Below are 27,884 nucleotides of genomic sequence, written 5' to 3' on the forward strand. Positions count from 1 at the left end.
CTCAGCTCAGATCTGGTGTTGCTGCGGCTGTGGTGTAGGCCAGCAGCTGTAGCTCTGTTAGACCCCTAGCTTGGGAACCTCCATATGCCGCAGCTGCGGCCCTAAAAAGACAAAAGACAGAAGAAGAAAAAAAAAGAAAAAGGAGTTCTCATCATGGCGCAGTGGAAACCAATCTGACTAGAAACCATGAGGTTGCAGGTTCGATCCCTGGCCTCGCTCAGTGAGTTAAGGATCCGGCATTGCCGTGAGCTGTGGTGTAGGTCACAGACACGGATCGGCTCTGGCGTTGCTGTGGCTCCGGTTAGACCCCTAGCCCAGGAATCTCCATACGCCGAGAGTGCGCCCCTAAAAAAAAAATTTTTTTTTTAAGACTCTTTGTCACCTAACTGGTGATCTATCCAGAGCAAAACAGAAGCTGCCTCTTGCTCCAGAGCTTCATGCTCTCCAGCTGCCCACAGAATCTGGCCGAAGCTAGTCTCCGCTGATGCCATATCCTTGTTGAGCTTCCTCCACCCCAACCCCAGCCCTACCTTACTCTATCCTGAAAGCCTTCCTTCAGTGAATCACATGCGCCTGATTCTCTTTCTCAGACTCTGCTTCTAGAGAACCTGACCTAAGATAAGAGGAAAACGGATGATGCAACAGATGGAGGCCGAGAGCAGGGGAACTCGAATAAACACATCAACAGCCCCAGACATCCTCCACCAGGTCTTCATCCAAAAAGTCTTCTCATACAATCCAATTCTATCCTGTAGCGGAAGCAGACTGATGAGTAAATGAATGACCTTCCTTCTGTACTTTCTAGCTGGGGACACAGCTACCGGCTGTAAAACATGACACATCAAAACACAAATCTCTGCCATGACCTCCGAGAAGGAAGGTCATTTAAGTGTATCTCTTCCTTCACTCCCTTCCTCCACCCCCAATATTTTCATACAGCGAAGCAGACACAAGAAACTTCTCTCCAGCTCTCAGTGCTTTGCTCATCTAATCTTTCCCATACTTTGTCCTGATGAAAATCCTTTCCTGAGCTCTTGTTCTTTTCTGAATCCCCAGCCCTAAGGAGAGCGCCCGGGCACCAGGAGGGTGCTGTAAACAGTTCCTGACGGAATTGGGGAAGGAGGGGAGTGTGAAAAGGGCAGGAGGAGGATACCAGGAGGAACCACCGGGAAAGGGCTTTGAGGGAGCCAAGGCCCCCTGAGCCCGTTGGCTGCAAGCGCCTTGTGAAAGCGCAGAGGCGGCGGCGTGTCGGACTTCCCAGCCCTCGGGCGGGCTCCAGACCGCGAAGCGGCGGCCGAACCAGCGGATTGGGGGCCCGCCCGCAGAGGCGGGGCTCAGTCCAGAACCCCGGCTTCCCCGGAAAGGAAAGGCCTGCCAGTTCCCCGGCGGCGTCCCGAGCAGCCTAACGCAGCCAGAGGGAGCGCGGGGCGCGCGGCACCCACAGCCACAGCCGAGGGCAGGGGGCGCTGGGACGCGGCCCTTTCCAGGGGCTTCGGGTTCGAAGACTTCTTCCCCCAGAAGGAAGGCAGTCGTCTGAGAAGCCGAGGCGTCTTCCCGGAAACCGTGCACGGGACGCCCTCGGGAAGGACGAAGGTGAGTCCGGGGGGCTTCCCGGGACGCGCGCGGTCCCCGGAGGCGGCGGGGCAGAGGGGCGCAGCCGGATTCCCGGGCAGAGCCGGGAGAAGCGGGGCGGGAGGCGGGGGTGACTCCCAGTCCCATTTCCTGGAACTCGGGACAGAGTTGGTTTCTCTCCTCCGCTCTGAGGGTGAAGCCGCCCACTTGGGTCTCTAATGACTTTCTACAAAAGACGCGGCGGAGAGCTGGCATCCGGGCGCTGTCGTGGTGGACGGGTCTGGGGAACCCGGCTTAGAATTGTCCAAGCCGCCCTCGGCGCTCCACGCCAGGCTGAAGGTGGAGAAACGGCCAAGAGAGAGGGTCCGGATTGCTGATTCATGAACTTTTCCGGTGCCTATTTTAGGCACAAAGAGAGAAACCTGGTATAAAATGTCATCAGAAAAGTGCTTGATGCCATTTTTGTGGAGAGGAGGAGGAAATTAGAGTTCTTTCTGAATTTATACTGTTACTACCATTTTAAGATTTTTCACTTTTAAAATCAGTAACTTTGGAGTTTCCTGATGACCTAATGGGTTAAGGATCTGGCGTTGTCTCTGCTGTGGCATGGGTTCAATCCCTGGCCTGGGAAATTTCACGGGGTGGGGGGGGGGCACAGCCAAAAAATAAAATTAGTAATTTTTACCCCTCGTTTTTTTCTGCAAGTAATATATGAACATATTCTTAATACAGTTGTTAGCAGTTTTACATAGTATAAATAGCACCTCAATGAGCATCTTAGTATTGCTCTATCTGTATACATTTGAGCTTTTCTAAAGCACAAGTTCTTAGAAATTCACATTAAGTATATATGTATTTATATTCCCTTTCATCCTCTTGGTATCTTTATCATATATTCAATAAGCCCTAAACAATTGTAGTTATTAAAATTTTCTTTTATTTTTTTGCTTTTTTTTAGGGCCGCACCCACGGCGTTTGGAGATTCCCAGGCTAGAGGTCACATCGGAGCTACAGCTGCAGGCCTACACCAGAGCCACAGCAACGCCATATCCGAGCCGCACCTGCAACCTATACCACAGCTCACGCCAAGGCTGGATCCTTAACCCACTGAGCGAGAACCTGCAGCCTCATGGTTCCTAGTCGGATTCGTTTCTGCTGCGCCACGACAGGAACTCCAAGTTATTAAAATTTTAATATCTTACAGGTAAGTCCCCTTTTTATTACAAAAATCCTGGTTATCACTACAAATTTCCTCTTTCAGATGAACTTTAGGATCCTTTAGTTTTGATACCAAATTGCCCATTGAGAGTTTTATTAAAACTGCATTAAACTGCACTTATATTTGGGAAGGATTGCCAGCTTTGTCAATTTAAATTCCCAGCCAGAAAAATAAAGAGTTCTCTCCATTTCTTCAGGCTTCGTTTTGTGTGGTTTGCTTCATACCACTCCACCACTTTTCTTGTAAAATGTATTGTTTTTAAATTGGTGCTTTGATGAAGGGGCTATTTTTCCCATTCTTTTGATTGGTTATTGTTGAGATATGGCTTTTTTTTTTTTTTTTATGAGGCTGGTAATGCACATAAGTAGAGCTTGGCGCTCTGAAGCTGAAATCTTCAAGCTTCCTTGAGCAACACTTTCCTATCTGCTTCTGTCTCTGGTGGACCAGACGAAAGTATGAAGTTCATTGCCTTCCAGAGTCCCAAGAAATATCCTTGAAGACATCTGCTTAGCAACTGGGAATAGCTGGGGAGCCTGAGACCCATTAAGTCTTTTTAGGTATGCCCTAACACCTGTTGCTTCTCTTGCCAGATCAGTATAACTCCAAGGCAAGAAAAACAAAAATGTACCAAGCATAAGTGACTGGCTTATTTGGCTTCACTTCTGCTAGTTTCTTAGTCATGCTTTTAAGCCCGATTTGGGTTCCAGGGCAATTACCTTCTCCACACTAGCAATAACTAATCCTATCTATTTCATTGAACTGTTGAGATTAACTTTGTTTAAAAGTACTTTGGGGAGTTCCCATCATGGTGCAGTGGTTAACGAATCCAACTAGGAACCACGAGATTGCGGCTTCGATCCCTGGCCTCGCTCAGTGGGTTAAGGATCCGGCGTTGCCGTGAGCTGTGGTGTAGGTTGCAGATGCGGATTGAATCTGGCATGGCTGTGGCTGTGGTGTAGGCTGGTGGCTATAGTTCTGATTAGACCCCTAGCCTGGGAACCTCCATGTGCCGCGGGAAGTGGCCCTAGAATAGGCAAAAAAGACCAGAAAAAAAAGAAAAAGAAAAAACTGTTTGGAAACTGTTTCCATGGCCTTGTACTTATTTAAATACAACCTCCCCCCCTCCTCAGTGTTTTCACCTATAAACTGAATCATAATGAGCTCATGGTTCCAAAGCACTTAGCCTGCAGCAGATGAATAGAGATTCGTCATGATCCTTATTATCATCATTCATTACTGAACGCAGCTGCCTTGGGTTGCAAGTACGGCAAACATGATTCAACCTGGTTTAAACACAAAGGAAGGGTTTCCTTTCTAAATGATTTTCATTTTTTCCGTTACAGCTGGTTTACAGTGTTCTGTCAGTTTTCTGCCATACAGCAAAGTGACCCAGTCACACATACATACATCTAGACATTCTTTTTCTCACCGTATCCTCCATCAGGGTCCATCCTAGGGGACTGGATATGGGTCCCAGGGCTCTACAGCTGGAAGGGAAGGTTTTGGTTTCGTGAAACCTGTGACTGAGGGATGGGGTAGACGGCAGGGTCCGTTCAAACCAGTGCCTTGGTGCTGTCGTCAAGGACTCGGATTCTCCTTTTCTCTCCATTCTGCCACCTGTAGGTTAGCCTCATTCTACAGCTTGAAAATCAGGGCTCCAGGGTTTCTCACTCATGTTCAGAGAGAGAGTGAAAGTAGAAGCTGGCTTCCTGGGCTGTCTTAGAGGAGCCCAGTCACTCCCCAGTAAACTTTGCCTTCAGAGTAGCCCAGGTGCCCAGCTGGAACCAGTCACTGTGATAGGCTACTGGGAGTTGTCTGATAGCTTAGATCAAGCTTTCTCAGCCCCTCAACTATTGACATTTTGGGGTTGAATAGTTCTTTGTTGTGGGCACAGGAGTGGTGCTGCTAGATGGCAGTAACCTCCATCCTCCAGTTATGGCAAGCGAAAACATCTTCAGACGTTGCCCTAAGGCCCCTGGGAGGTGGGGGGTGGGGGTTGCAAATCACCTTCAGTTAAGAACCGAGGGCTTAGACATATCCGGTCTCACCCCTGGAATCAGGGGTGGGACCAGCTCCCCACAGACTCTTTGCTGAATGGAGGAGGAGAAGAGAGTCACAGAAAATCTGGGCAGCAACAGAAAGTAGAGAAATGGATGCTACGTAGGCAACATGGGTGCTCACCCCAACTCCTCTGGGCCTGGAAAATCGGTCCTGAGTGCAAATGCCTCTGCAGAGTCAGCACTTAAACCCTGAAGTCTTCTTGCCACATGGGCAATAGGGAGGCTGGAACAAATTTGCCGTGTGCTAAAAACACAGTGGAAAGGGCTGGAGGTGGGGACCAGGGAGGCAGGGTTGCTCAAGCATTGGGAACCAAACAGGAAGGAGAACTTGAGATTGACAGAAGCCACCTTCTCTTACCATCCCGAATATCCTCAGCCAGCTGTGGCCAAGGTTATAAAGTAAGGCTTCATGGGCTGTATCCAGTTGGCAGATGCGTTTTATTTGATCCACGTAGTGTTGAACCTGTGGTACAACTTAAAACCAAGAATATAAAAAAAAAAACAAGCATTTTTAACTTGGTTGCAAGACTTATTTTATTAATTTTTTTTTTTTTTTGGTCTTTTTGCCATTTCTTGGGCCGCTCCCATGGCATATGGAGGTTTCCAGGCTAGGGGTCGAATCGGAGCTGCCACAGCCACAGCAACGTGGGATCCGAGCTGCGTCTGCAACCTACACCACAGCTCACGGCAATGCCAGATCCTTAACCCACTGAGCAAGGCCAGGAATCGAACCGGCAACCTCATGGTTCCTGGTCAGATTCGTTAACCACTGAGCCACGATGGGAACTCCTAATTTTTGCTTTTTGGAGCCGCATGCATGGTATAGGGAGGTTCCCAGGCTAGGCGTTGAATTGAAGCTTACAGCTGTGGGCCTACACCAGAGCCACAGCAATGTGGGATCTGAGCTGCAGTCTGCGACCTATACCACAGCTCAAGGCAATGCTGGATTCTTAACCTGCTACGTGAGGCCAGGGATCAAACCCGCAACCTCATTGTTCCTAGTCAGATTCGTTTCCGCTGTGCCATGAAGGGAGCTCCCTGGTTGCCAGATTTTAAAATGAGAGATTTAACATAAAAATCCAAATTTCTGGAGTTCCCGTTGTGGCTCACCAGAAATGAGTCTGACTAGTATCCTAGAGGACACAAGTTCAATCCCTAGCCTCACTCAGTAGTTTAAGGATCCAGCATTGCCTTAAGCTGTGGTGTAGGTTGCAGATGAGATTCAGATCTGGCGTTGCTGTGGCTATGGCTGTGGCATAGGCCAGCAGCTATGGCTCCAATTCGACCCCTAGCCTGGGAACCTTCATTTGCTGCAGGTGTGGCCCTAAAAAGACACACACACACGCACACACACCCTCAAAATCCAGGTTTCTGACAGCTCTTTAAAGGATCTTCCACTACTGGGCCCTTTATCCTTGAAGAGCAATAGTCGGTGACTTACTGGGTAATACTTGCCTTCTTTAGTCAGGGCCTGAGGTTTCTAACCTACTATCCTGTAGTCATCCCTGTACGTGGGCAGGATATATTTGTTAGAATAGGCTAAACTACTTTAACAAATAGACCCCCAAATGTAATTGTTGAAAAGCAGCAGAAGTTTATTCCTTGCTCATTTAACGCTCCACAGCAGATATTCCAGGTCTATAGGCAGCTCTCCTGCAAGCTATGATTCAAGGATCTTCCTTCTTGAGGCTCCACGACTCCTACTCCACCTGACAATGTGTGTAGGAGACAAAACTGCCTCAGCCCCAAGTAGGACTTATCAAATCAAATCATTCACACCCCATTGGTGAGGACCAGTCACATGGCCACATCCAGCCACAGGGAAGGCTGGGAGATGTAGTCCTAGCCGGGCCAACACATCCCAGCTGCAACTGTTACTATGGCAGATTTTGATGGACAGCAAGCCATCTCTTACCTCCCCTGACAATGCTGGGGAGACCTTTTCAGCCATTTAAATCACAGACACCCTTGATGTTCCCTGAGCCCAGTGGTAAGTATGCAGAAGATTCCTGGGACTGAAATTCCGTCCATTTCTTCCAGGTATGGATCACTTGGGGCGGATCATCTCTTTAGGCAAACTCATCTACAACCAATGTGAGGAGATGAAATACTGCCAGAAACAGTGCTGGCGTCTTGGGAACCGTGTCCAAGGCCTGCTGCAGCCTCTGCAAATGCTCCGGGACCAAGGAGAGAGGAACCTGTCCCCTGAGATAACCACCGCCCTGAGCCGTTTCCAGGCTGTCCTGGAGGAAGCTAAGGAGAAGATAGATAAGTTCAGCAAAAAATCCAATATCCAGAAGTTTCTAAGAGCAGGCCATGACAGAATACTCTTCAGTGGAGTGAACAAGAGGCTGAGAGATGTCTGGGAGGAGCTCTCGCTGCTGCTTCAGGTGGATCAACGGATGCATATTTCGAGGATCAGCCCAGGAGTATCCTGGCATCAGGAGGACCAGCAGGATGCAGAGGAAGACAAGCGAGTTATCCAAGGACTGAGAAGAGGTAAGGCATTTTTTTAGGTGGAGGGAGTGCAAGTGGGGGCATTTCAGTCCCACTTTGGTTTACCAAAGGATCAGAGAGTCTGAAGAGGTCTTAGCAGGTGTCTATTTGTGTTTCTTGGAACTCCTGACACCCTTGGGCCTGGATATTGTGGAAGCTGGTGAAATTTGGGCATACTGCCAGGTCTGGGGGCCAAGGATGAGACTGAGGAGTCTTTGCCCTTCCATTCTCTCTTTTTTTTTTTTCCTTTTTTGGTCTTTTTGCCATTTCTTGGGCCACTCCCATGGCATATGGAGGTTCCCAGGCTAGGGGGGTTGAATCGGAGCTGTAGCCACCGGCCTACACCACAGCCACAGCAGTGCAGGGTCTGAGCCGCGTCTGCAACCTACACCACAGCTCACGGCAACACCAGATCCTTAACCCACTGAGCAAGGCCAGGGATCAAACCCACAACGTCATGGTTCCTAGTCAGATTCGTTAACCACTGAGCCATGATGGGAACTCCTCCATTCTCTTTGATGTCAGTCCAGAAGCTGCTCCCTTCCAGCCTTAGTTTTTCCAGGGACATCAATCAATATGTCAATTACCTAAGAAGAAAAATTCACTAAACAAGTATGAATTAAGTACTGTGTGCCAGGCACCGTTCTGGGTAGTGGAGATTCAGCACAGAGTATACAAGATCTTTGCCTGCATGGAACATGAACACGCTCTCTGCAGACAGAGGGCAAAGTAAATTATTTTATCTAAAGGCAGTGAAAATTATAGCCATGGTACTGAAATGGAAAGTGACAGCGGCAGAGCTTCTGTTGTGGCTCAGTGGATTAAGAATCCAACATAGGCGTTCCTGTCGTGGCTCAGCGGAAACGAATCTGACTAGGATCCATGAGGATTCATGTTTGATCCCTGGCCCTGCTCAGTGGGTTAAAGATCCAGCTTTGCCATGAGCTTTTTTGTAGGTCACAGATGCAGCTCACGTTTGGTGTTGCTGTGGCTGTGAAATAGGCTGGCAGCTGCAGCTCCAATTTGACTCCTAGCCTGCGAACTTCCATGTGTCACATGTGCAGCCCTTAAACAAATACAAAAAAAAAAAAAAAAAAAACCAGACATAGTGTCGATGAAGATTCGGGTTCAATCCCAGCCCCTGTTCAGTGGGTTAAGGATCCAACATTGCCACAGGCTGCAGCTCCAATTTGACCCCTACCCAGGGAACTTCCATATGTCTCAGTTGAGGCTGTAAAAAGGAAAAAAGAAAGAGGGGAGGGAGGGAGGAAGGAAGGAAAGAAAGAAAGAGAGGGAGTTCCCGTTGTGGCTCAGTGGTAACGAACCTGACTAGTATCCATGAGGATGCAGGTTCCATCCCTGGCCTTTCTCGGTGGGTTAAGGATCTGGTGTTGCCTCAAGTTGTGATGTAGGTCTCAAATATGGCTTAGATCTGGGGTTGCTGTGGCTATGGTATTGGCTGGTATCTTCATCTCCACTTCGACACCTAGCCTAGGAACTTCCACATGCCATGGCCCTAAAAAGACAAAAAAAAAAAAAAAAAAGAATTTTAGATTTTATTCTAAGAGTCATAGAAAGTCAGTGAAGGGAGATCCTTAAATGTTGGCCTGTCGTCATCTCATTGGTAGGAAGAGGAAATCACCCAGGCTGCCATGTGGCCAATGGATGTGTGTTAGTTGATTACCGCTGCACTGATGCACTAATGCTGCGTAACAAACCACACCAGAACTCAGAGGCTTAAAGCAGTAGTCATTCATCCTCTTGCTCACAGGTCTGTGAATGTGCTGATCTGCTGGGATTCTCCTGATCCCATGAGGGCTGGGCTGGGCTCTAGGCCTCAGGTCCAACTTGGGTCTGTTCCATGTGTCTCATTCTGGAGCCAAGGCTGAAGCAGCAGTGCGTCCCTGGAGAATGTTCTTTTCAAGGTAGAATTGCAAGAAGGAAGCTCAACAGCCTATTTCAAGCCTCTGTTTGTATCACGTCCGTTAACATCCAAAGCAAGCCATGTGGCCAAGCCCAACGTGAAGGGACAGGGAGGGTGTGTGCCCTCTATGAGGCTGGGGCCAGAGTGTGGGTGTATATTACTGCCACGTGGGAGTGAAGAATTGGGACTGATGTTTCAGCATATGGGGGGTGGGGGTTGCCAGAGCGGAAGTACGAGCCCAGCTAGAAACCACTTTAGAGGCTGCGAAAGAGATGACAGTGACTTGACCTAGAGTGGCCTGAGTTGGACTTAGTGGAGGGCAAGACGCCAAGGGGATGAGGCCCTGGCTTGATTGGAGTGAAGGAGGACAGCGGGGACAGGGACCTCCAGAGGGGGGAAGAGAGGGAAGGGTGGAAACCAATGGGAGCTCTCTGCACGTTTGCAAATTCAAGTGATAGGACTTCCCGACCCTCCCCTCTTGTTAGGATTGTGGGTAGAGAGAGTGTGGGGCCTTTGGATGACCCTTCCAGGCGCTGGAACTCAGAGGAATAAGTGTCCTGCTGCCTGGACATGGAGGAAGTCCATCCCTAATCAGGCCAGCAGGAGGCACTCAAACAGATATAGAAGACACCCATGGGCCAAATGGATCCATCAACCAAATACCTGCCTCCCAGAAGAGTCAGGGGATGGAGTGGAGCGGGAGTTGGGGCAGGGCAGAGGCTGATGGAGGATTGGCCCCCGGCCTTCTTCATCTTCAGTGTTCAGTGGTCCACTTTCTGGTGGAACGAGCACTTTGGTGTCATCAACTTGCAGGAAAGGATTTACTTCCTATAATTTTGCAACAGCATTTTAGTTAGGTAATACATTCACAGAATAAAAGATTCAAAAGGTGCAAACAAGGACCCAGCACGAGAGGTAAATCTGCCTCTCGTCCTCGACATCAAAGTTCTGTCCCCAAACACACACTCTTTTACCAGTTTCTCTTTCTTTTCTTTCCTTTCCTTTCCTTTCCTTTTCTATTCTTTCGTCTTTTAGGGCTGAATTCACGGCATATGGAGTTTCCCAGGCTAGAGGTCCAATCAGAGCTGTAGCTAGTGGCCTACGCCACAGCCACAGCAACATGGAATCCAATCCATGTCTTCGACCTACACCACAGCTCATGGCAATGCCAGATCCTTAACCCACTGAGCAAGGCCAGAGATCGAACCTGTGTCCTCCTGGTTACTAGTCGGAGTCGTTTCCACTGCGCCACAACAGGAACTCCCTTGCTTCTCATTAAACAACCTTGAATATTTCTCCATATGAAGGGCCGTAGAGTTGTCTGATGTTCCTTGGTATACATGGGCCGGATATATTTAAGTGTCTCCCTATTGATGGGCATTTAAGTTGTGTCTTGTTTTTCGCTACTGTAAATTCTCCTGCAATGAACATCTTTCAGAATATATTTCAGAATACCTTTAGGGATAATTCCTAGAAATGGAGTCACTAGGTTTAATTGCTGGGTCAGAGTATTAATGCTTTAAATATTTTTCTCTCTCTTTTGGGCCACGCCTGCAGCTTGTGGAAGTTCCTGGGCCAGGGATGAAACCCATGCCACAGTTGTGACCCATGTCACACTGCAGTGACAATGCTGGATCCTAACCTTCTGTACCACAAGGGAACTCTTGAACCTTTAAAAAAAATTTTTTTTCCCAGGCTAGGGGTCACATTGGAGCTGTAGCCACTGGCCTACACCACAGCCACAGCAACGCCACTGGCCAAAACCACAGCAATGCTGGATCCTTAACCCACTGAGCAAGGCCAGGAATCGAACCTGTGTCCTCATGGGCACTAATCAGATTTGTTTCTGCTGAGCCACGATGGAAACTTCTGAACCTTTTAAATTTTATAGAGGTTGTCAGATGACCCCCCTCAGAGGTTGTAGGTTGGGACAACGGTGTATGACATGTTTGCCTGCCCTGCCGAGATTTACCTGGTTTGAGCCCTGAAGGGCCCATATCTTCAGAACTCGTTAGTTCTGAGAAAACCGGGATGGTTGGTTGTCCTACACAGCGTGTTATCAATTTTTAAACATACTTCTGGGAGTTTCAACTGTGGTGTAGTGGGTGTAGTGACTTGGGTCACTGTGGAGGCATGGGTTCCATCCCTGCCCGGGCACAGTAGGTTAAGGATCTGGTGTTGCCACAGCTGTGATATAATTAGCAGTTGCAGCTCAGATTCAATCCCTGGCCCAGAAACTTCCATATGCTGTGGGCGTGGCCATTAAGAAATTAATTTTGAAATCCCATATTTCCGAATGTATAAATTAGGATAGGTTAGATTATACTGTGGTTCAAAAAAAAAGCCAATGTCTTAAAGAAACAAAGGTCTTTTTCTCATTCAGACAAAATTTAGAAGACACTCAGGGTAGCTGTCCTTCCAGGATGTTTCCATATTATGGCATTTTAATGCTGACACCTACTTCCCTGGAATCTCTCACTTCATTTCTTGGCCAAAGGAAGTCGCACAGCTGTCCTTCCTGTGTGCTTAGAAAGGTGACTCTTCATGAGCAGTAAGAATTCCTACTGCAGGAGTTCCCGTCACGGCACAGTGGTTAACAAATCTGACTAGGAACCATGAGGTTGCAGGTTTGATCCCTGGCTTTGCTCAGTGGGTTAAGGATCCGGCATTGCCGTGGGCTGTGGTGTAGGTCACAGATGCTGCTCGGATCCCGAGTTGCTGTGGCTGTGGCGCAGGCCAGTGGCTACAGCTCCAATTCGACCCCTAGCCTGGGAATCTCCATATGCCGTGGGTGTGGCCCTAAAAAGACAAAAAGACAAAAAAAAAAAAAAAAATTCCTACTGCAGCAAATATATTAGATGAAAAGGGGTGTCTCCATGGGATTTGAATTCGTATTTCTCTTTTTGAGTGTGTGTTGTTCTTTTTCTTGCAGAAAATGCAGTTATAGAAACTTTATTGAAACAGTTGGAAAACACCACGAGGGAAACCATTGAAACCGTGAGGAGCTGTGAGTCATCATCCGACCGCCCCAAACCAGAGGTCCTCAGTTAGCCGGGAGCGCCAGCCTGCCCCACCCCACCCTTGTCCATTTTCCGGGCCGGCTGGCTGCAAGCAGCTCACAGGTTTAGGGATCTGCTGGTGGTTCGCCCAGGCTTCTGTCCGTGGAGCAGCGTTTGAAGGGAACTTCTTTACCTGCAGGATATCTCTAGCGTCTATCAAACTGCTGACCACCTCCTCTAAGTAGCCTCAAAGCTTCCATCCATTTGCTGAATTTCCAAGAAGAAATTCAAATCAAATTTAAAATGCTGGAGAGTTCCCGTCATGGCTCAGCCGTTAATGAGCCCGATGAGCATCCATGAGGAGGCAGGTTCGATCCCTGGCCTCTCTCAGTGGGTTAAGGATCTGGCGTTGCCAGATGTGGCCTGGATCCTGCGTTGCTGTGGCTGTGGCGTAGGCTGGCCGCGTTAGCTCCGATTGGACCCCTAGTCTGGGAGCCTAAAAGACAAAAAAAAATTTTAAATGCTGGTCCATTCTACACATCTGTGTGTCTCTGCTTTATGCCAGGGGCAGTGTGCAGAGGAAACTAAGATGCAGAGACAGACGCTGACACGAGGTCAGGGAGGTAGAGGAAAGAGAGACACAGGAGCACATAACAGCAGCGGGAGTGGGACTGCTGTGCTTGAACTATGCATCTGTCTATTAGAACTGAAGTTGCCAGGCAAGATGCTAAGGGCCCGGGTGCCAGCTGTGTGGCAGCAGGAGTGGGTGAGAGAGAGAAGGTCGAGACGAGGGTGTAGGCTGACAGGCTGGGTTTGAAGAGGAGGGAAAGGAAGCACATGACACATCTCCGTTAACCCTCCAGCTGTGTCTCTACCAGGCACTCAGAGGCCCTGGGACCTCTCTCCCAGGAGGAGCCAATCGGAAGCTCCAGGCAGGGCCAACTTTGGTTCAAGGGGTAGGGCTTTGTCTGCCCAGCATGTCGCTAAAATGCCTCTTCCCATACAACACACACACTCCTGAGCTCGCTGACTCTTGATTCCCATCTCTCCTAGTGATGCAGTCAGATGCACACAAACCCAAGAAGGGGCTCCCAGAAGAGAAAATCAAGGAGATTAAGAAGGAGGAACTTCCAAAAGCTGATTGGGTCCTGCTCAGGAAGAATGAATGCAGCACCCTTTATGAGGGAAAATACCACAAATCTCCAGTGGCCATAAAAGTCTTCAACAAATCCCAGGCCAGCGACATTGGGTAAGTGGTCTTCTATAGTTCTCCCCATAACTCCCCAAGGAGAGAGAGGCGTATTGTCTCCGTGTTTCACCGGGGGACCCAGACCCCAAAGAGTTAGATGACTTGCTCTCTGCTCTGAAGGACTGCTGCTGTCAATCCTAGAAACTTCTCTTGTTTATTCACGTAGTTAAATATTTTCAAAGACGTATTCCCTTTCATTCCTGTTTCTTTGTTTCCCATGCCTTCCACAGACACCAGAGGGTCTGGCTTGTATGTGTTCTTGCAAAATGTATGTTGTTATTATGTGTGTGCATTTTAAATTGTCACAGGCGGTAGCAGTATGCCTCTGCGGCCTACGTTTCTTACCATTCTTAGCACCACGGGACTTGAACTGTACCTGCTGTCCTTTTCTTCGGACTGCTGTGCCTGGGGGAGATCCATCTTTTCTCTCTTTCTCCAGTGATGGAACACCACCTATTTCTAACGTTGCCCCATCAAAAATAATGCTGCCATAAGTGCCCCGTTGCAGACCCCTGTGGGAATGTCTGTGGGCTCTATTCCAGGAGAGGAATTGATGGGTCAGAGGGTACGCCTGTGTCACATTGACTAAGTACCAGATAAGTCTTCACAACGGGTTGTAGCCGCCTCCCCTCGGACCAGTTCTCACCCCCGGGAGGTGCTGATGCCCACATATACACCGGGGGTCATTACACAAAAGGTTCTCTGAAGGACCTCCCCGTCCTGAAATGCTTCTTTCCCCTTTTATCCTCATAGACTAGTAAGGCGTACTTTCCATAATGAAATCAGAACCATGAAGAAGTTTGATTCTCCCAACATCCTGCGTATGTTTGGAATTTACATTGACGAAACAGGTAAGGGGTGCTTCTAGGGTTGGGTGTGCTTTCGGTGGTCTGCCGCAGATCTTCTGGGTTTGTCGTTGTTGTTGCTGTTGTTGTTTGCTTATTAGGGCTGCACCCGAGGCATGTGGAGGTTCCCGGGCTAGAGGGCTCATTGGAGCTACACCTGCCAGCCTACACCACAGCCACAGCAACATCAGATCCGAGCCCCGTCTGCGACCTACACCATAGCTCACGGCAATGCTGGATCCCCAGCCCACTGAGCGGCGCCAGGGATCAAACCCTCAACCTCACGGTTCCTAGTCGGATTCATTTCCACTGAGCCACAACGGGAAGTCTGGCTCTTTTGTGTTTTAATGCCTTGCATTTTTTTTTTTTTTTTTTTTTGGTCTTTTTGCTATTTCTTTGGGCCGCTCACGTGGCATATGGAGGTTCCCAGGCTAGGGGTCGAATTGGAGCTGTAGCCACCGGCCTACGCCAGAGCCACAGCAACGCAGGATCCGAGCAACCTACACCACAGCTCACGGCAACGCCGGATTTTTAACCCCCTGAGCAAGGGCAGGGACCGAACCCGCAACCTCATGGTTCCTAGTCGGATTCGTTAACCACTGAGCCACAACAGGAACTCCAATGCCTTGCATTTTTAAAGAACAGCTGAACAGGGTGGAATCTACATGGTATTTTCATTTCAGTATTCATTTTCTCACATCCCAGAGGCAGGTGCCCATCTTCTTTCAGGAGAAGAGGGCCTGAAGTTGGCTTCAGCTCAAGGGCTGATTTTCATTCATGCGGCCACATCTCCTTCTGCCAGTTCACTGGGAACCAAGGAGATGCTTGTTCAGATGCTGACCTGGACGGTCGTTGTATTTTGTTGGAATGACTGACCCAAGCAAGGAATCTAACACTGATCATTAGTGTAGAGCAAGTCTAAAAACTAAATTCACCTGCCCCTTGACCAAGAACCTCACATGTCAGGTTCTTCTTAATTTTTTTTTTTGTTTGTTTTTTTTTGTTTGTTTGTTTGTTTTTTGTCTTTTTGTCTTTTTTTGTTGTTGTTGTTGTTGTTGTTGTTGCTATTTCTTGGGCTGCTTCCGCGGCATATGGAGGTTCCCAGGCTAGGGGTCGAATCGGAGCTGTAGCCACCAGCCTACACCAGAGCCACAGCAACGCGGGATCCGAGCCACGTCTGCAACCTACACCACAGCTCACGGCAACGCCGGATGGTTAACCCACTGAGCAAGGGCAGGGACCGAACCTGCAACCTCATGGTTCCTAGTCGGATTTGTTAACCACTGCGCCACGACGGGAACTCCCTTCTTAATTTTTTGAATGTGGCTGCATTTTCCCTCAGAGCGTGGCATCTCTTACTGGTTATGTTTTGCCTGTGTTAGCTATAGAGGGGACAGAGCAACTCCTGTCTTATCCCCTCTGGAAGTTTCTCCACAGCCTCAGGCAACCTGATTTTGGTGCCTAGAATCCCAGGCTAAAGGAGAACTTCCAATGATACTAATCCTCCTGGGTGACAGGGGACTGACTCAAGCTGTGTGCGTCAGCGCCTGTGCCCCGAGGCCTTGGCTTCCTGTCTGAGCTGCCATCGCCAGCCCCTGCAGTCCGTGCCTCATGTCTTCCTGCCACGCGGATTTCCTCGGCTGCTCATGAGCGCTGTGTGGACGTCCCCCCACCCCCCGCCCCCCAGGATGTACAGGGGAGACGTTACCCAAATAGCTAAGAGAAAGGTAGCATTCCACCAGGCAAAATTCTCAACAAGATTTGAGCCGAGGGACTCCAACAACATATGAAAAAGATCGTACACCACGACCAAGTGGGATCCGTCCCAAGTTCACAAGGATGGTTCAACATATGCAAATGAGTCAATGTCATCCTCACATTACCCACATGCCACATATCACCAAAAAGAGGGAGGGGGACTCCGTGGGCCTTGGACCCATTCAAGGAGTCCAGCTGTGTGACCGGAGGATGGGGGTGGGGACACAGCTGAGCCGGGTCTGCGTCTGCAGAGAGAGGGTGGAGTGCGCTGCGGAGACGCGGACCTCTGAGTCGGGGCTGGATCCTCGTAACATGTGGCTCCTTCCCATCAGTGACCCCCCCTCAGTTATCCATCGTCATGGAGTACTGTGAGCTTGGGACCCTCAGAGAAGTGCTGGATAAGGAAAAGGACCTCGCCCTCGCCCTGCGCATCGTCCTGGTCCTGGGGGCAGCCAGAGGCTTGTACAGGTACCCGCGTGGGGAGAGGGCGCCCAGCGACACGGAGTCCATCTGTCTCTCCTACGGATAGTCCCAGAGATGAGGGGAGAACAGGCCACAAGCCCCAGGTCGCCTTCCCTTCTGTAAGTTCGTTTACGGTTTACTCTGAGGATAACACCTTAGCCAGAAGGGGGAAAGGAGGCTTCATCAAGTGAGTACCAGCTTCCAGAATTGAGTGTGGAATTTAATATCCAGATTGCTCTTGTGGAGTTGGACAGGACTTAGTATTTGGGGTGGGGGGGATGCCCATGTGATGCAGAAGTTCCCAGGCCAGGGATCAAATCCAAGACATGGCAGTGACCCAGGCCCTAGCAGTGAAAACACCAGATCCTTAACTTCTAGGCCACAAGGGAACTCTAGGACTTAGTCTCTTTTCTCTTCTTTCTTCTTTTTGTCTTTTTTTAAGGCTGCACTGGTGGCATATGGGAGGTTTCCAGGCTAGGGGCCGAATTGGAGCCCAATCTGAGCCGTGTCTGTGACCTACATCACAGCTCACGGCAAGGCTGGATCCTTAACCCACCGTGCGAGGCCAGGAATTGAGCCTGCATCCTCATGGGTACCAGTGAGATTCATTTCCACTGAGCCATGAGGGGAATTCTCCAGGACTCAGTCTTAAGGTTACCAGATTCAGCAAATAAAAACACCAGATGCCCAGTTAAATTTGAATTTCAGGTAAGGAATGAACAATGTTTTAGAATAAGTATGTCCCAAATATTACATGATAACACACTTTTACGTGACTTTCAGATACAGAGAATTTCAGATCAACAATAATGCTCTTTTAGTAGAATTCTGTCCCGTGCAATTTGGGGACATACTTACACTTTTGAAAAATTCATTGGTTTTCCAAAATTCCAGATCAGCTGGGTGTCCTGTCTTTTATCTGGCGACTCTAGCTACGCTCACATACAGTTTATTGTTCCTTCAGCTCAAGGGTCCCCAAAGGTCAGGCACTCACAGAGCACTTTCACGGTTTCTACCACATTCACAAAAGTGCCAATATTATTTACTTAATATTTTCCTTTCAATAAGCTCACTTTTTAAAAACCTAAATAAGGATTTTTTTTGGCTGCACTTGCAGCATGCAAAAGTTCCTGAGCCAGGGATCGAATCCATGCCACAGCAGTGACCCAAGCCGCTGCTGTGACACCCCCAGATCCTTAACCCACTGTGTCGCAAGGGAAATCCAGTAAAGATTTTTTCTAAAGGACGCTTTCTATTACTGCCATAAATTGGAGACCAGGATCACTTGCCAAAAATAGGTGATCACACATAAAACCAAGACAACGTATAGAAATTCTGACTAGATGATGCCGCCTGCCAAATTCAGACCCACATTCTCTTTGTGCAGTGGTGATTATTAGCAGATTTAGAGAGGTGTTCAAGACCCCAAACAGCAGTTCTCATCGTGGCGCAGCAGAAACGATTCCGACTAGGAACCATGAGGTTGCAGGTTCGATCCCTGGCCTCGCTCAGTGGGTTAAGGATCCAGCGTTGCCGTGAGCTGTGGTGTAGGTTGCAGACATGGCTCAGGTCCCGTATTGCTGTGACTCTGGTGTAGGCTGGCAGCAGCAGCTCTGATTCGACCCCTAGCCTGGCAACCTCCATATGCCACAGGTGTGGCCTTATAAAGACGAAAGACAAAAAAAAAAAAAAAAAAAACCCAAAGAGACTTTCTTCTTGATATAATCAGACTGACTGGAACAAATTAAAAGAAGAATTTTCTCACCATGTCGTCTTGCGTACCCTTATCCCATATTTTTGGAAATACTGCCTTACCTATTTCTTGGAAATCATAAAGTTTATGTCTTCTTGACTCCCTACATTAGTGGGTTTTCTGAGAAGTAATTTGGGACTATAGGGGCCACTGTGAGTGCCTGTCCAGGTGGCCTCTGATCCTTTTCACCAGCTCTGCACACTCACCCCCCACTCAGCATACTTTGCTGCTAATGGCTCACGGCTGCCATCGGCAGAGAAATAGCCACGGGCGCTGGAGCCCCTTGACCTCAAGAGCTGAAAGTGCCCAGGAGTTTTATAGCCATCTGTCCCTGTCCTTGTCCCTGTCTCTGCCACGCCGCCCCAGTCCATAGCCATTGACCAACAATTGTGAGGACCCCAATCCAGCTCCTTTGCTTCACTGAGAACAAACCCTGAGAGCAGTTATTCTCCAGAGGTCCCTGTGGAATCAGGTTGAGCCTGGAACCTCACCTGAAGTCCCACATTGCTTTGATTTCTTCTCTCTCCTGCTTCTTCCACTCCCTCCCCGATTTCTCCTGGGACTGTCGCCTGAATCAATCCCTTGTACCCAAATCCATGACTCATGATCTGCTTCTGGAACAACCTAGTCTAATGCAGACGCTGTGATAACAACCCAAACTGGGAGACTGGGGCCTTATTCCTCCAAAGCACTCACCACGGATAGTTGGAGGGAACCCCAGCTTCCCATTCTGTCTCAACCAGGAGGGTCCAAGAAGGTGTGGCCATGCAGCCAGGCCTCCAGCGCTTGCTCTGCTCAGTGCTGCGCAGGTGGGGCACCACGGAGGCACACAGCTCACGGCTGTCACACCTCTCCTCTGCATCTTGGCTTCCCGCCTATCCATGGGCAGCTGCCGGGGAGGAAGGCTTGGTACGGACCAGCCTCCTTAGCCCAGTAACGACTGTCCCTTTAAGGAAGTCTCTGCAAAGGTCACTAATGCTCCCTGCCTTTGGTCACGTCAGGCTGCACCATTCAGAGACCCCCGCAGAACTCCATAGAAACATCAGCAGCACGAGCTTCCTGGTCACTAAAGACTACAATGTGAAGGTGAGCGTGGCCTCCCAGGGGCCCTTTTGAGTTGGATCTGTGTGACTGGTGCTGAGAGAGGAACGCACATTTCCCAGAAGGGCTGTGCCTGCTTGTTGCTTTGCCTTAACCTTGGAACTGAGCTCCGCCTTGCCCTGCCTTGACAGCTACCCGTGTGCCCAGGACAGACTCACTCCTGCCCGTGCTTCTCATGCCCACCTTTGCTCAGTGCCCGGGCAGCAGGAATGGGCTAAGGGCCATCTCCTCTTAGATGCCTGGACATCACGTCTGTGTCCCTGCAACACCCACCTGGGCGTCTTAGGTCCAACGAGGCATTCAAGACTCCCAGGTCTGCCGGAGCCCTTGGCGCTCGGAGTTAGTTAGGAGGGCATCATGCAGGAAACACGGCTTGCCAGCAGTCCAGCACCACGTCCTCTCTCCGACAGGAGTCAGACCTGTCCCCAGAGCCCTCCAAGAGATAATCTCCTCGCCCTCACCCCAGGTACGGGAGACAGAGGCTCCCCTCAAGTGAGTGCCGCCTCATCCACACTTAGAAGCCTCACAGCCACAGGAGTCAATATTCTTCTTCTTTTTTTTTTTTTTTTTGGCTGCACCCATGGCATGTGGACGTTCCCGGGCCAGGGTTCGAACCCTCACCATATCTGCGACCTGAACTGCTTCAGTGACATCAGTTGCTTAACCTGCAGAGCCACTGGGGAATTCCCAATATTCTTTTTCAAAAAACCTTCAGGGGAGTTCCCGTCGTGGCGCAGCAGAAACAAATCCAACTAGGAACCATGAGGTTGCGGGTTCAATCCCTGGCCTTGCTCAGTGGGTTAAGGATCTGGCGTTGCCGTGAGCTGTGGTGTAGGTCGCAGACGCACCTCGGATTCCACGTTGCTATGGCTGTGGTGTAGGCCGGTGGCTACGGCTCCAATTACACCTGTAGCCTGGGAACCTCCATATGCCACGAGTGTGGCCCTAAAAGGACAAAAGACAAAAAAATAAAAATAAAAATTCTTCCAACCTGCCTTCAAGTGGAAATATCAGCTGTAAGAGTTACCTCAAAGCCCAGTGTCCCCATGGCTCTTTATAGCCCCACATCCCTGACCTCTTGTGCATAAACAGTTTCCTAAGCACGGGTCATTTTTCAATCAGCAGCAGTGTACTCAGGAGCGTAGGAAACAGTCTGCATTTGTCAGCTTCCCTGGGGAATAGAGCTAAAAAGTTGACTGAAAGTCAGACTCTCCTCCGGAAGAGGAGAAGATCTCGATAACCCGCAGCTCTCAAATGCTGAAAGAATGTTCTCTTTGTCCCTCGTACATGGCTTTCTCCCAGCAATACAGGTGTCAAGGACAGCCACTGAGTAGCAAAAGATAGATCCTTTCATTTCTTTTCAGATGTCTTTCCCTGCCATATGTGTGACTGTGTCTACACCACTCTCTCGGTCCTTATCACACCTGACTGTACCATGTCACCCCTTTTCCTGACCTTGCCCCTAGAATTAGGTCCCTGGCTGCATTTGGGGCTGGCAGCTCTCTGCATACGGATGGTGCTAATGGCAGGTGTGCATGGAGCAAGGAGAATGTGACTTGGGCTGTGGCTTCTTAATTTAAGGAGCATGTCATTGGCTGCACAGGGTCAGTGGGGTAACTCATGCTTGTCATGAAAATCCCAAGGAACAGGCCGCCTCTAGAGTCAGATAGAACTGAAGGGGTGCCCTCATGTCATTTTTGTCAGCTTCTGAGTGAAAGGGAGCCATGGGGAGGGGGGGTGTCCAGGCACCCTGTCCATCTTCCCTCGGTGGCGTTGAGTCATCAACGGAGAAAGCCCTGTATCTAACATAGTAATACTAGAACAACTACCAGGTACCAAGTCTAACATGCTTTGTAACCATTATCTCAGGTAATCCTCACTGCCCCGGTGTACAGAGAAGAACCTCTTTGTGTTTCTCTTGGTCAGTGCACCATAGTAACTTGAACCAAGACTGCCAGCCTGTAGAGAAGCCGCAGACGGAAGACGCCACTGGAAAAAGACCGTCCCCTGACCATGATGTGTAGCACTAACCTCTTCTCTCCACCCCTCACCCAGGATCGTGCTGTTCCTTTCTTTTCTGAGTCACCTCTCTCTCTAGCTTGCAGGATTTGAATTGAGCAAAACACAGACTTCTATCAGCCGACACACGAGAGGAAAAGAAGCAGAGAAGGCCAGTTCTGCTGCGTACATCTCACCTCAGATACTGAACAATGTGTATCATAAATATGACATAAAAGCTGAAATATACAGGTACGTTTATGTTCTCAGGTAGATTCTAACTCAGATGAATAGGACAGGAAAGCCCACGTCAAAGGTCGTGAGGGAGGAGCGTCTGAACTCTGCTGAACGGCGTTGGGTGGTCATCAGAAAATGGACTTTGCTTTCTGGAAGTGGCTAGAGGGACACGGGAAAAGGGAAGTGTGCTGTGGGTTGTTCAGTGTCTGGGTTTTCTTTTAGCTTTGGCATCGTCCTCTGGGAAATTGCCACTGGGAAGATCCCCTTTGAAGGTAACGGGTATGAAAGCTGGCTCGGAGGGAGCTGGGATTGGGCACCTTCCACGCCACTAGAGCTTCCCATCAGCGCCGTCCTGGGCGCTCTCTTCTCCAGTGTGGGCACTGTCTGGGCTGCTCGGTGGGGTCCCTGGAAACTCCTCTTTCTTCAGCTCTCAAAGTCCCTAGTTCTGGTGCCAGCCATCGGCATCCAGAGAGATGTGTGGGTGCCGGAGCAATTGTTAAGCCTCCTGTCCTGTTGTTTCCATGCCAGGCTGTGGTTCCAAGGAGATCCACCAGCTGGTGGTGGAGAACCGTCACCAGGAGCCCCTGGGTGAGGATTGCCCTCCCCAGTTGCAGGAGGTCATTGACGATTGCCGGGCGTGGGACCCCTCCTGGAGGCCCTCTGTGGAAGGTAGGGCTCTTGTGGTCTAAAGAGCATGAGCCACCCGTGTTATTTCACATTTGTGAAAGATTTCCTTTGTGTGTCACAACCAGGGGTAGTTTTAACCTTTGTGGGGGGCATGCAATGTTTAAAGACATTTCAGGGGAGTTCCTGTTGTGGCTCGGCCGGTTGAGAATCCAACTAGTATCCATGAGGATGCAGGTTCCATCCCTGATCTCGCTCGGTGGGTTAAGGATCCCGAGTTGCCACAAGCTTCAGTGTAGGTCAGAGATGTGACTTGGATCTGGCCTTGCTGTGGCTGTGGCGTAGGCTGGCAGCTACAGCTCCGATTTGACCCCTAGCCCAGGGACTTCCGTATGCTGCAATGACCTGAGCCACCGCAGTGACAACACCAGGTCCTTAAACCATTGCACCACAATGGAACTCCCTCTACTTAGACTTTTATTTCACCATGTTATCAGCTGCTCCTCTGTAGTTTTCCTACACTGTCTCTCTCCCTGGGAACATCTCCTCTCCCACTCTGGATCCAAATCTCTCAGACTTTCCACAAAGCTCCAGACACAAGAGAACATGGTTCGTGGAGTTCCCTTTTGGCTCAGCAGGTTAAGGTGTTGTCACTGCAGTGGCCTGGGTCACTGCTGTGGCACAAGTTTGACCCCTAGCCCAGGAGTTTCCACATGATGCAGGTACAGCCTCACCCTACCCCCCAAAAAAAAGAGAGAGAGAGAGAGAGAGCATGATTCGCAGGCAATGTCCTTGGATTAGAAAGTGTTTCCATGGAAGCTGCTACAGAGTTCAAAGATACAAAATCATGTTTTTTTAGGAGTTCCCATCGTGGCGCAGTGGAAACGAATCTGACTAGGAATCATGAGGTTGTGGGTTGTGGCGTCGCAAAGTGGGTTAAGGATCCAGTGTCGCTCTGAGCTGTGGTATAGGTCGCAGACACGGCTCGGATCCCGCTTTGCTGTGGCTGTGGTGTAGGCCGGCAGCTATAGCTCTGATTTGACCCCTAGCCTGAGAACTTCCGTATGCCATGGGTACAGCCCTAAAAAGCCAAAAAAAAAAAATAATAATAATAATAATGTTTTTTCCTGTCTTTATTATGATATACATTATAGTACAGCAATGCAGAAAACATGTGTGCATTAAAAAAAAAAAAACAAAGGAAAGAAACATCACATATCCCCCCTCTGGTTAAGGAATAGAAATTGTCAGGGACTCAGAAACTACCTATGAATCCCTTGCTTTGACATTCCTCTCCCTTCCTCCCGGAGTAGCCACTGCCCTAACTTTTTGATAAAAATTGATCTTTACAACCAAGATTCACTCTCTTATTTGGTTTCTCTTGTATTGAGGACTTTTTGTATGTGATATGCTATATTCTAACTTGCTTCATTTGGTTAATTATTATAAGCTCATGACTTGAAATTCATCCATACCAACGCAGTGGTTTCAGCTCTTGCATTTTCCCTGCTGTCTACTAGCCCCCTGGATGCCCATCACCTTACTTATCCATTCCACTACAAATGGTTCTTTTAGTTGTTCTAGGGTTTCGTCCTTAGGAGCTATGCCCTGAAACGTTCTTGTGCCCCTGACCTGGGGCAAACCTGTGAGAGCATCTTAAGTGAGAGACTTGAGGGTGGCGTGCATTGATCATTGAAGATGAAATGCCTTCAGGAGTTCCCTGGTGGCTCAGCCGTTTAAGGACCTGGCATTGTCACCACTGTGGCTCTGGTGTGGGTTCCATCCCACCCCTGGGAACGTCTGCATGCCTCAAGGGCATACCAAAAAAAAAAAAAAAAAAAAAAAGATGAAATGCCTTGAGAGGAACTAGAGACAGGTGTTAAGACTTTGGAGGCAGTTCCACAAGGATGGTGTCCCTGTTGATGGAAGTCTCTGGGACAAGACCTGTCCTTGAAGGTCCTCTAGTTGGTGGTCCATCAGGAATCACTCTAACCATCATCTTAGAGGGTGCCTCTCCCTCCCCTTCCTTCACTCCCCACCATCACCTTTTGGAGGAAAAATCAAAACCGTGGCGTAGCTGCCACCTGAAACTCTCTCTGCCTCTGCTGAGCAGAAGAGCAGACTCAACAGTGTTTCTGAAGAATGAGCCTTCAGAGTGTGTGAGAAGCTGACCGTATTTTCTCTGGTTCCTCCCTCTCCTTCCATTTGTCCTTTGTCGTCTTCTCTCCCTTCCAGGCTCTCTTACCACCCAAGATCCTGCTGGTAATGGGCCTCTGATACCTGAGACTAATTCACATTTAGGTGTGGGCTGACCCCTCCCACAGGCTAGTTGTATTTTAAAAATGGACTAAGTAAAAGGGAAAGACCTGTCACAAAGACATGCATGCGGCTGGCGGTTTAGCCTCCAGCCAGACCAAGGGAAATGCAGTTTGGACACTATTGTGTAGGGTAGCTTGACTCTCAGGTCCTTCCCTTGTCTAACTTTCTGTTCATTTGTTCACAGAAATCTTGGAGAGACTGTCTCCCTTTTGTGAAGCCACGTGTTGAAACTGAAACTGAGTCCCTGAACAAGGAGCTGGAAGAGACACAAGCCAGAAATCTTTTTTTTTTTTTTTTTTTTTTTTTTTGTCTTTTGTCTTTTTTAGGGATGCATCCAAGGCACATGGAGATTCCCAGGCTAGGGGTTGCTGCCAGCCTACACCACAGCCACAGCTACGCCAGATCTGAGCTGCGTCTGCAACCTACACCACAGCTCATGGCAACACAGGATCCTTAACCCACTGAGCGAGGCCAGGGATCGAACCTGCAACTTTATGGTTCCTAGTTGGATTTGTTTCCACTGTGCCATGATGGGAACTCCTGGAAATCTTTCTCTCTCACATCCTCAGCATGGATTTACGTGCATGGAGGCAGCACTTCTTTGTTACAAATAGAAAACAACTCCAGTAATACAGAGTACATCCCACTGCAAATGATATTGCCAAAAATACTCCTCTTAGGAGTGCCTGTCGTGGCTCAGTGGTTAAGGAATCTGACTTGGAACCATGAGGCTTCGGGTTCAATCCCTGGCCTTGCTCAGTGGATTAAGGATCCGGCGTTGCCGTGAGCTGTGGTGTAGGTTGCAGGCATGGCTCGGATCCTGCATTGCTGTGGCTCTGTTGTAGGCCGGCGGCTACAGCTCCGATTAGACCCCTTCCCATTAGGAAGCGGAGTCTGTGTCTGCCCATTTGGATATGGGCTGGCCTTGAAACTGGCTTTGGCCAATAGAATGCAGAAGTGAGATGGGCTGCTTTCAAGCCAAGCTTCTTTCAAGAGGCCTTACAAACTTCCACTTGGAACCCACCCTGCCATGGACAGGCTGGGCAAGGGTGCTGGAGGGTGAGAGAGTGAAAGACCACATGGCACAGAGAAAACCCGTCCCCCCTGAGTGGGTCGCATGAGTGTGTCCAGTCAAGACCACAAGAACCACACAGTGGAACCAGCCCAAACTGCCATTTTACAAAATCATGAACTAAATAACTGTAGCCTCAAGCCACCAAGTTCAGGGGTGAATTGTGTCATAGTGGTCAAAGCTGCACAAACACACTTCAGTCCTATCTGAACTAAAAGAAACTCCCTCTTCGGGTCCCCAAGGCCTTGTATCTCTGACCCCAACCTGGCTTCTAGTTTGAGTCCCAGAGCTCTCTTGCCAGAGATCGCAAACTCTAACGTTTGCAGGATCTAGGAAAGAACCTGAATGGGTGAGCCGAGCCTCCAGGAGAATTTGGGGAACAGATGAGCCTTGGGAAGAAGGGTAGCTTCTGCTCAGCTCCAGCCTATTTTAGTCACGTAGGACTGGAACCCCAGTGTTTCTAGAACATTCCATTTTGTCAAATGAAGCTGGAAATGTATATTTTTTCTGTAAATTGCCCAACTTTTTAAAGGTTGGCATCTCATTAAAAATTATTTTAATACTGTTGTATAGGACAAACAAAAAAAAGCCTAGGAGCTCTTAGATTTGGGGAAACCCATGTCTCCTGCATGTGGCTCATTTGCTCCGAATTTTTACCCCTTTACTCTCCGTATTTGCTAGAATACACTAACACTTAACTGTATGTTACTGCTTCCCTGAGCCTCCCCACCCCCCCGAAACTCATCCTAAATCATTCAGCAGCAAATGTGCTGGGCATTGTTGCAATCACTGAGGAGGCAACAATAAACAAAGTACATTTGGAATTTATTGTGAAGAAATCATCTCTGGAGAATAAAATAGCTAATTTTTATTGCTTTTTTTTTTTTTTTTTCTTTTTATGGCTGCAGCTGTGGCAAATGGAAGTTCTTGGACTAGGAGTCGAATCTGAGCCACATCTGCAAACTGTGTGGCAGCTTGCAGCAATGTGGGATAGTTAACCCACTGAGTGAGGCCAAGGATTGAACTCCCATCCTCATGGACACCATTTTGGGTTCTTAAACTGCTGAGCCACATTGGAAGTCCCTGATTTATATTCCTTTTTATCTTTTATTCTTGACTTTTAAATTTTTATTTATTTATTTTTCAAGGGCCACAGGAATGGCATATGGAAGTTCCCAGGCTAGGGGTCAAATGAGAGCTATAGCTGTTGGCCTACACCACAGCCAAAGCAATACCAGATCAGAGCCGTGGCTGCAGCCTAATACACAACTCATGGCAATGCTGGGTCTTTAACCCACTGAGTGAGGCCAGGGATCAGACCTGCAACCTCATGGTTCCTAGTCAGATTCGTTTCCATTGCGCCAAAATGGGAACTCCCAATTTTTCTTTTTTGCTTCTATGTACTGTCTAATTTTTCTGCATCGAACATGCTATTACTTATATACCAATGAGAATCATTCAAGATGTTTTTCATTCTACTCAATAATATATGCATTTGATCACAAAAGAAAATTCCTTTCTCATATTAGCCTTGTGGTAGTTCAGTAGAAGCTCCTGTAGAGGCAGGAAAGGGTTGGGGGGGGTTGGCAGTACAAATGCCAACACTGACTTCAAGACAGTGAAGTAAGAGTTTTAACTAAGGGACATAACCTCCCCCTCCTCCCCTCAAACCATCCTTCTGGTAATTATGTAGCAACCACATCCCCTGTGTCTAAGTCAGTAGACCCTGCCAATGTTGCTCCAGGCATTGTTTATCAGTTTTGCTTCTGTAATCTTGCTTGCTCAGTTTTTTAGGCAGGAGCACCCTCTGCTCTGGGAAGGGAGAAGTTTGGGGCTGCTTACATGAGAAAAATAAGACCCTGTACTGTATAAAAGTTTCTGAGAACAAAGACCTGGTGCTCAGACTCTGGAGGTGACTCCTCTGAGCCCACAGTGGTGTGCTGAATAAACCTTGCTTTTCCATCTCCGAGTGCCGTTTGTCTCTTTCCGCTGCCACGGTTTCTGCAGTTTCTGCCGCAACAGGTTTAAAGGAGAAAAATGTTGAAAAATTAATTATTTGGATTTTCCCTGACTTTCAATGATCTACGTTCTCATCTGCTACCAGTTACATTGAAAAGTGGCAGTTGAGCAAAGCAAATTTTGGCAATGTGTAGTCTGTGCCTGAAGTTTGGATTTTTAGGTCTTCCTCAAAAGTGA

General features: G+C 48.8%; 1 protein-coding gene across 2 annotated transcripts; it reads left to right on the forward strand.

Annotated features, from left to right (window-relative positions):
- On the forward strand, positions 328-27,658 carry MLKL (mixed lineage kinase domain like pseudokinase). 2 transcript variants are annotated; one of them, XR_002344504.1, is made up of 11 exons: positions 328-1,593; positions 6,892-7,350; positions 12,204-12,278; positions 13,324-13,519; positions 14,273-14,370; positions 16,455-16,590; positions 19,339-19,423; positions 21,537-21,688; positions 21,896-21,952; positions 22,202-22,342; positions 24,801-27,658. XR_002344504.1 is itself a non-coding variant. In XM_003481791.4 (11 exons), the coding sequence occupies exons 2-11, from the start codon at positions 6,894-6,896 to the stop codon at positions 24,842-24,844; spliced, it is 1,434 nt and encodes a 477-aa protein (XP_003481839.3). In that variant the 5' UTR covers positions 330-1,593; positions 6,892-6,893; the 3' UTR covers positions 24,845-27,658. The 2 variants fall into 2 exon arrangements, 1 of the variants encoding a protein (XP_003481839.3); XM_003481791.4 differs by having other exon boundaries at positions 330-1,593; positions 21,896-21,945.

The sequence above is a fragment of the Sus scrofa genome, chromosome 6 (assembly GCF_000003025.6).
Source record: "Sus scrofa isolate TJ Tabasco breed Duroc chromosome 6, Sscrofa11.1, whole genome shotgun sequence".
In the NCBI taxonomy this organism is placed as follows: Eukaryota; Metazoa; Chordata; class Mammalia; order Artiodactyla; family Suidae; genus Sus; species Sus scrofa.

Bases quoted from the DNA above. Each gene is read 5' to 3' on its own strand.
- MLKL (XM_003481791.4), top strand. From the start codon at position 6,894: ATGGATCACTTGGGGCGGATCATCTCTTTAGGCAAACTCATCTACAAC. The intron at 7,351-12,203 runs GTAAGGCATTTT...TTTTTCTTGCAG, and splicing joins TATCCAAGGACTGAGAAGAG to AAAATGCAGTTATAGAAACT. The intron at 21,689-21,895 runs GTACGTTTATGT...GTTTTCTTTTAG, and splicing joins ATAAAAGCTGAAATATACAG to CTTTGGCATCGTCCTCTGGG.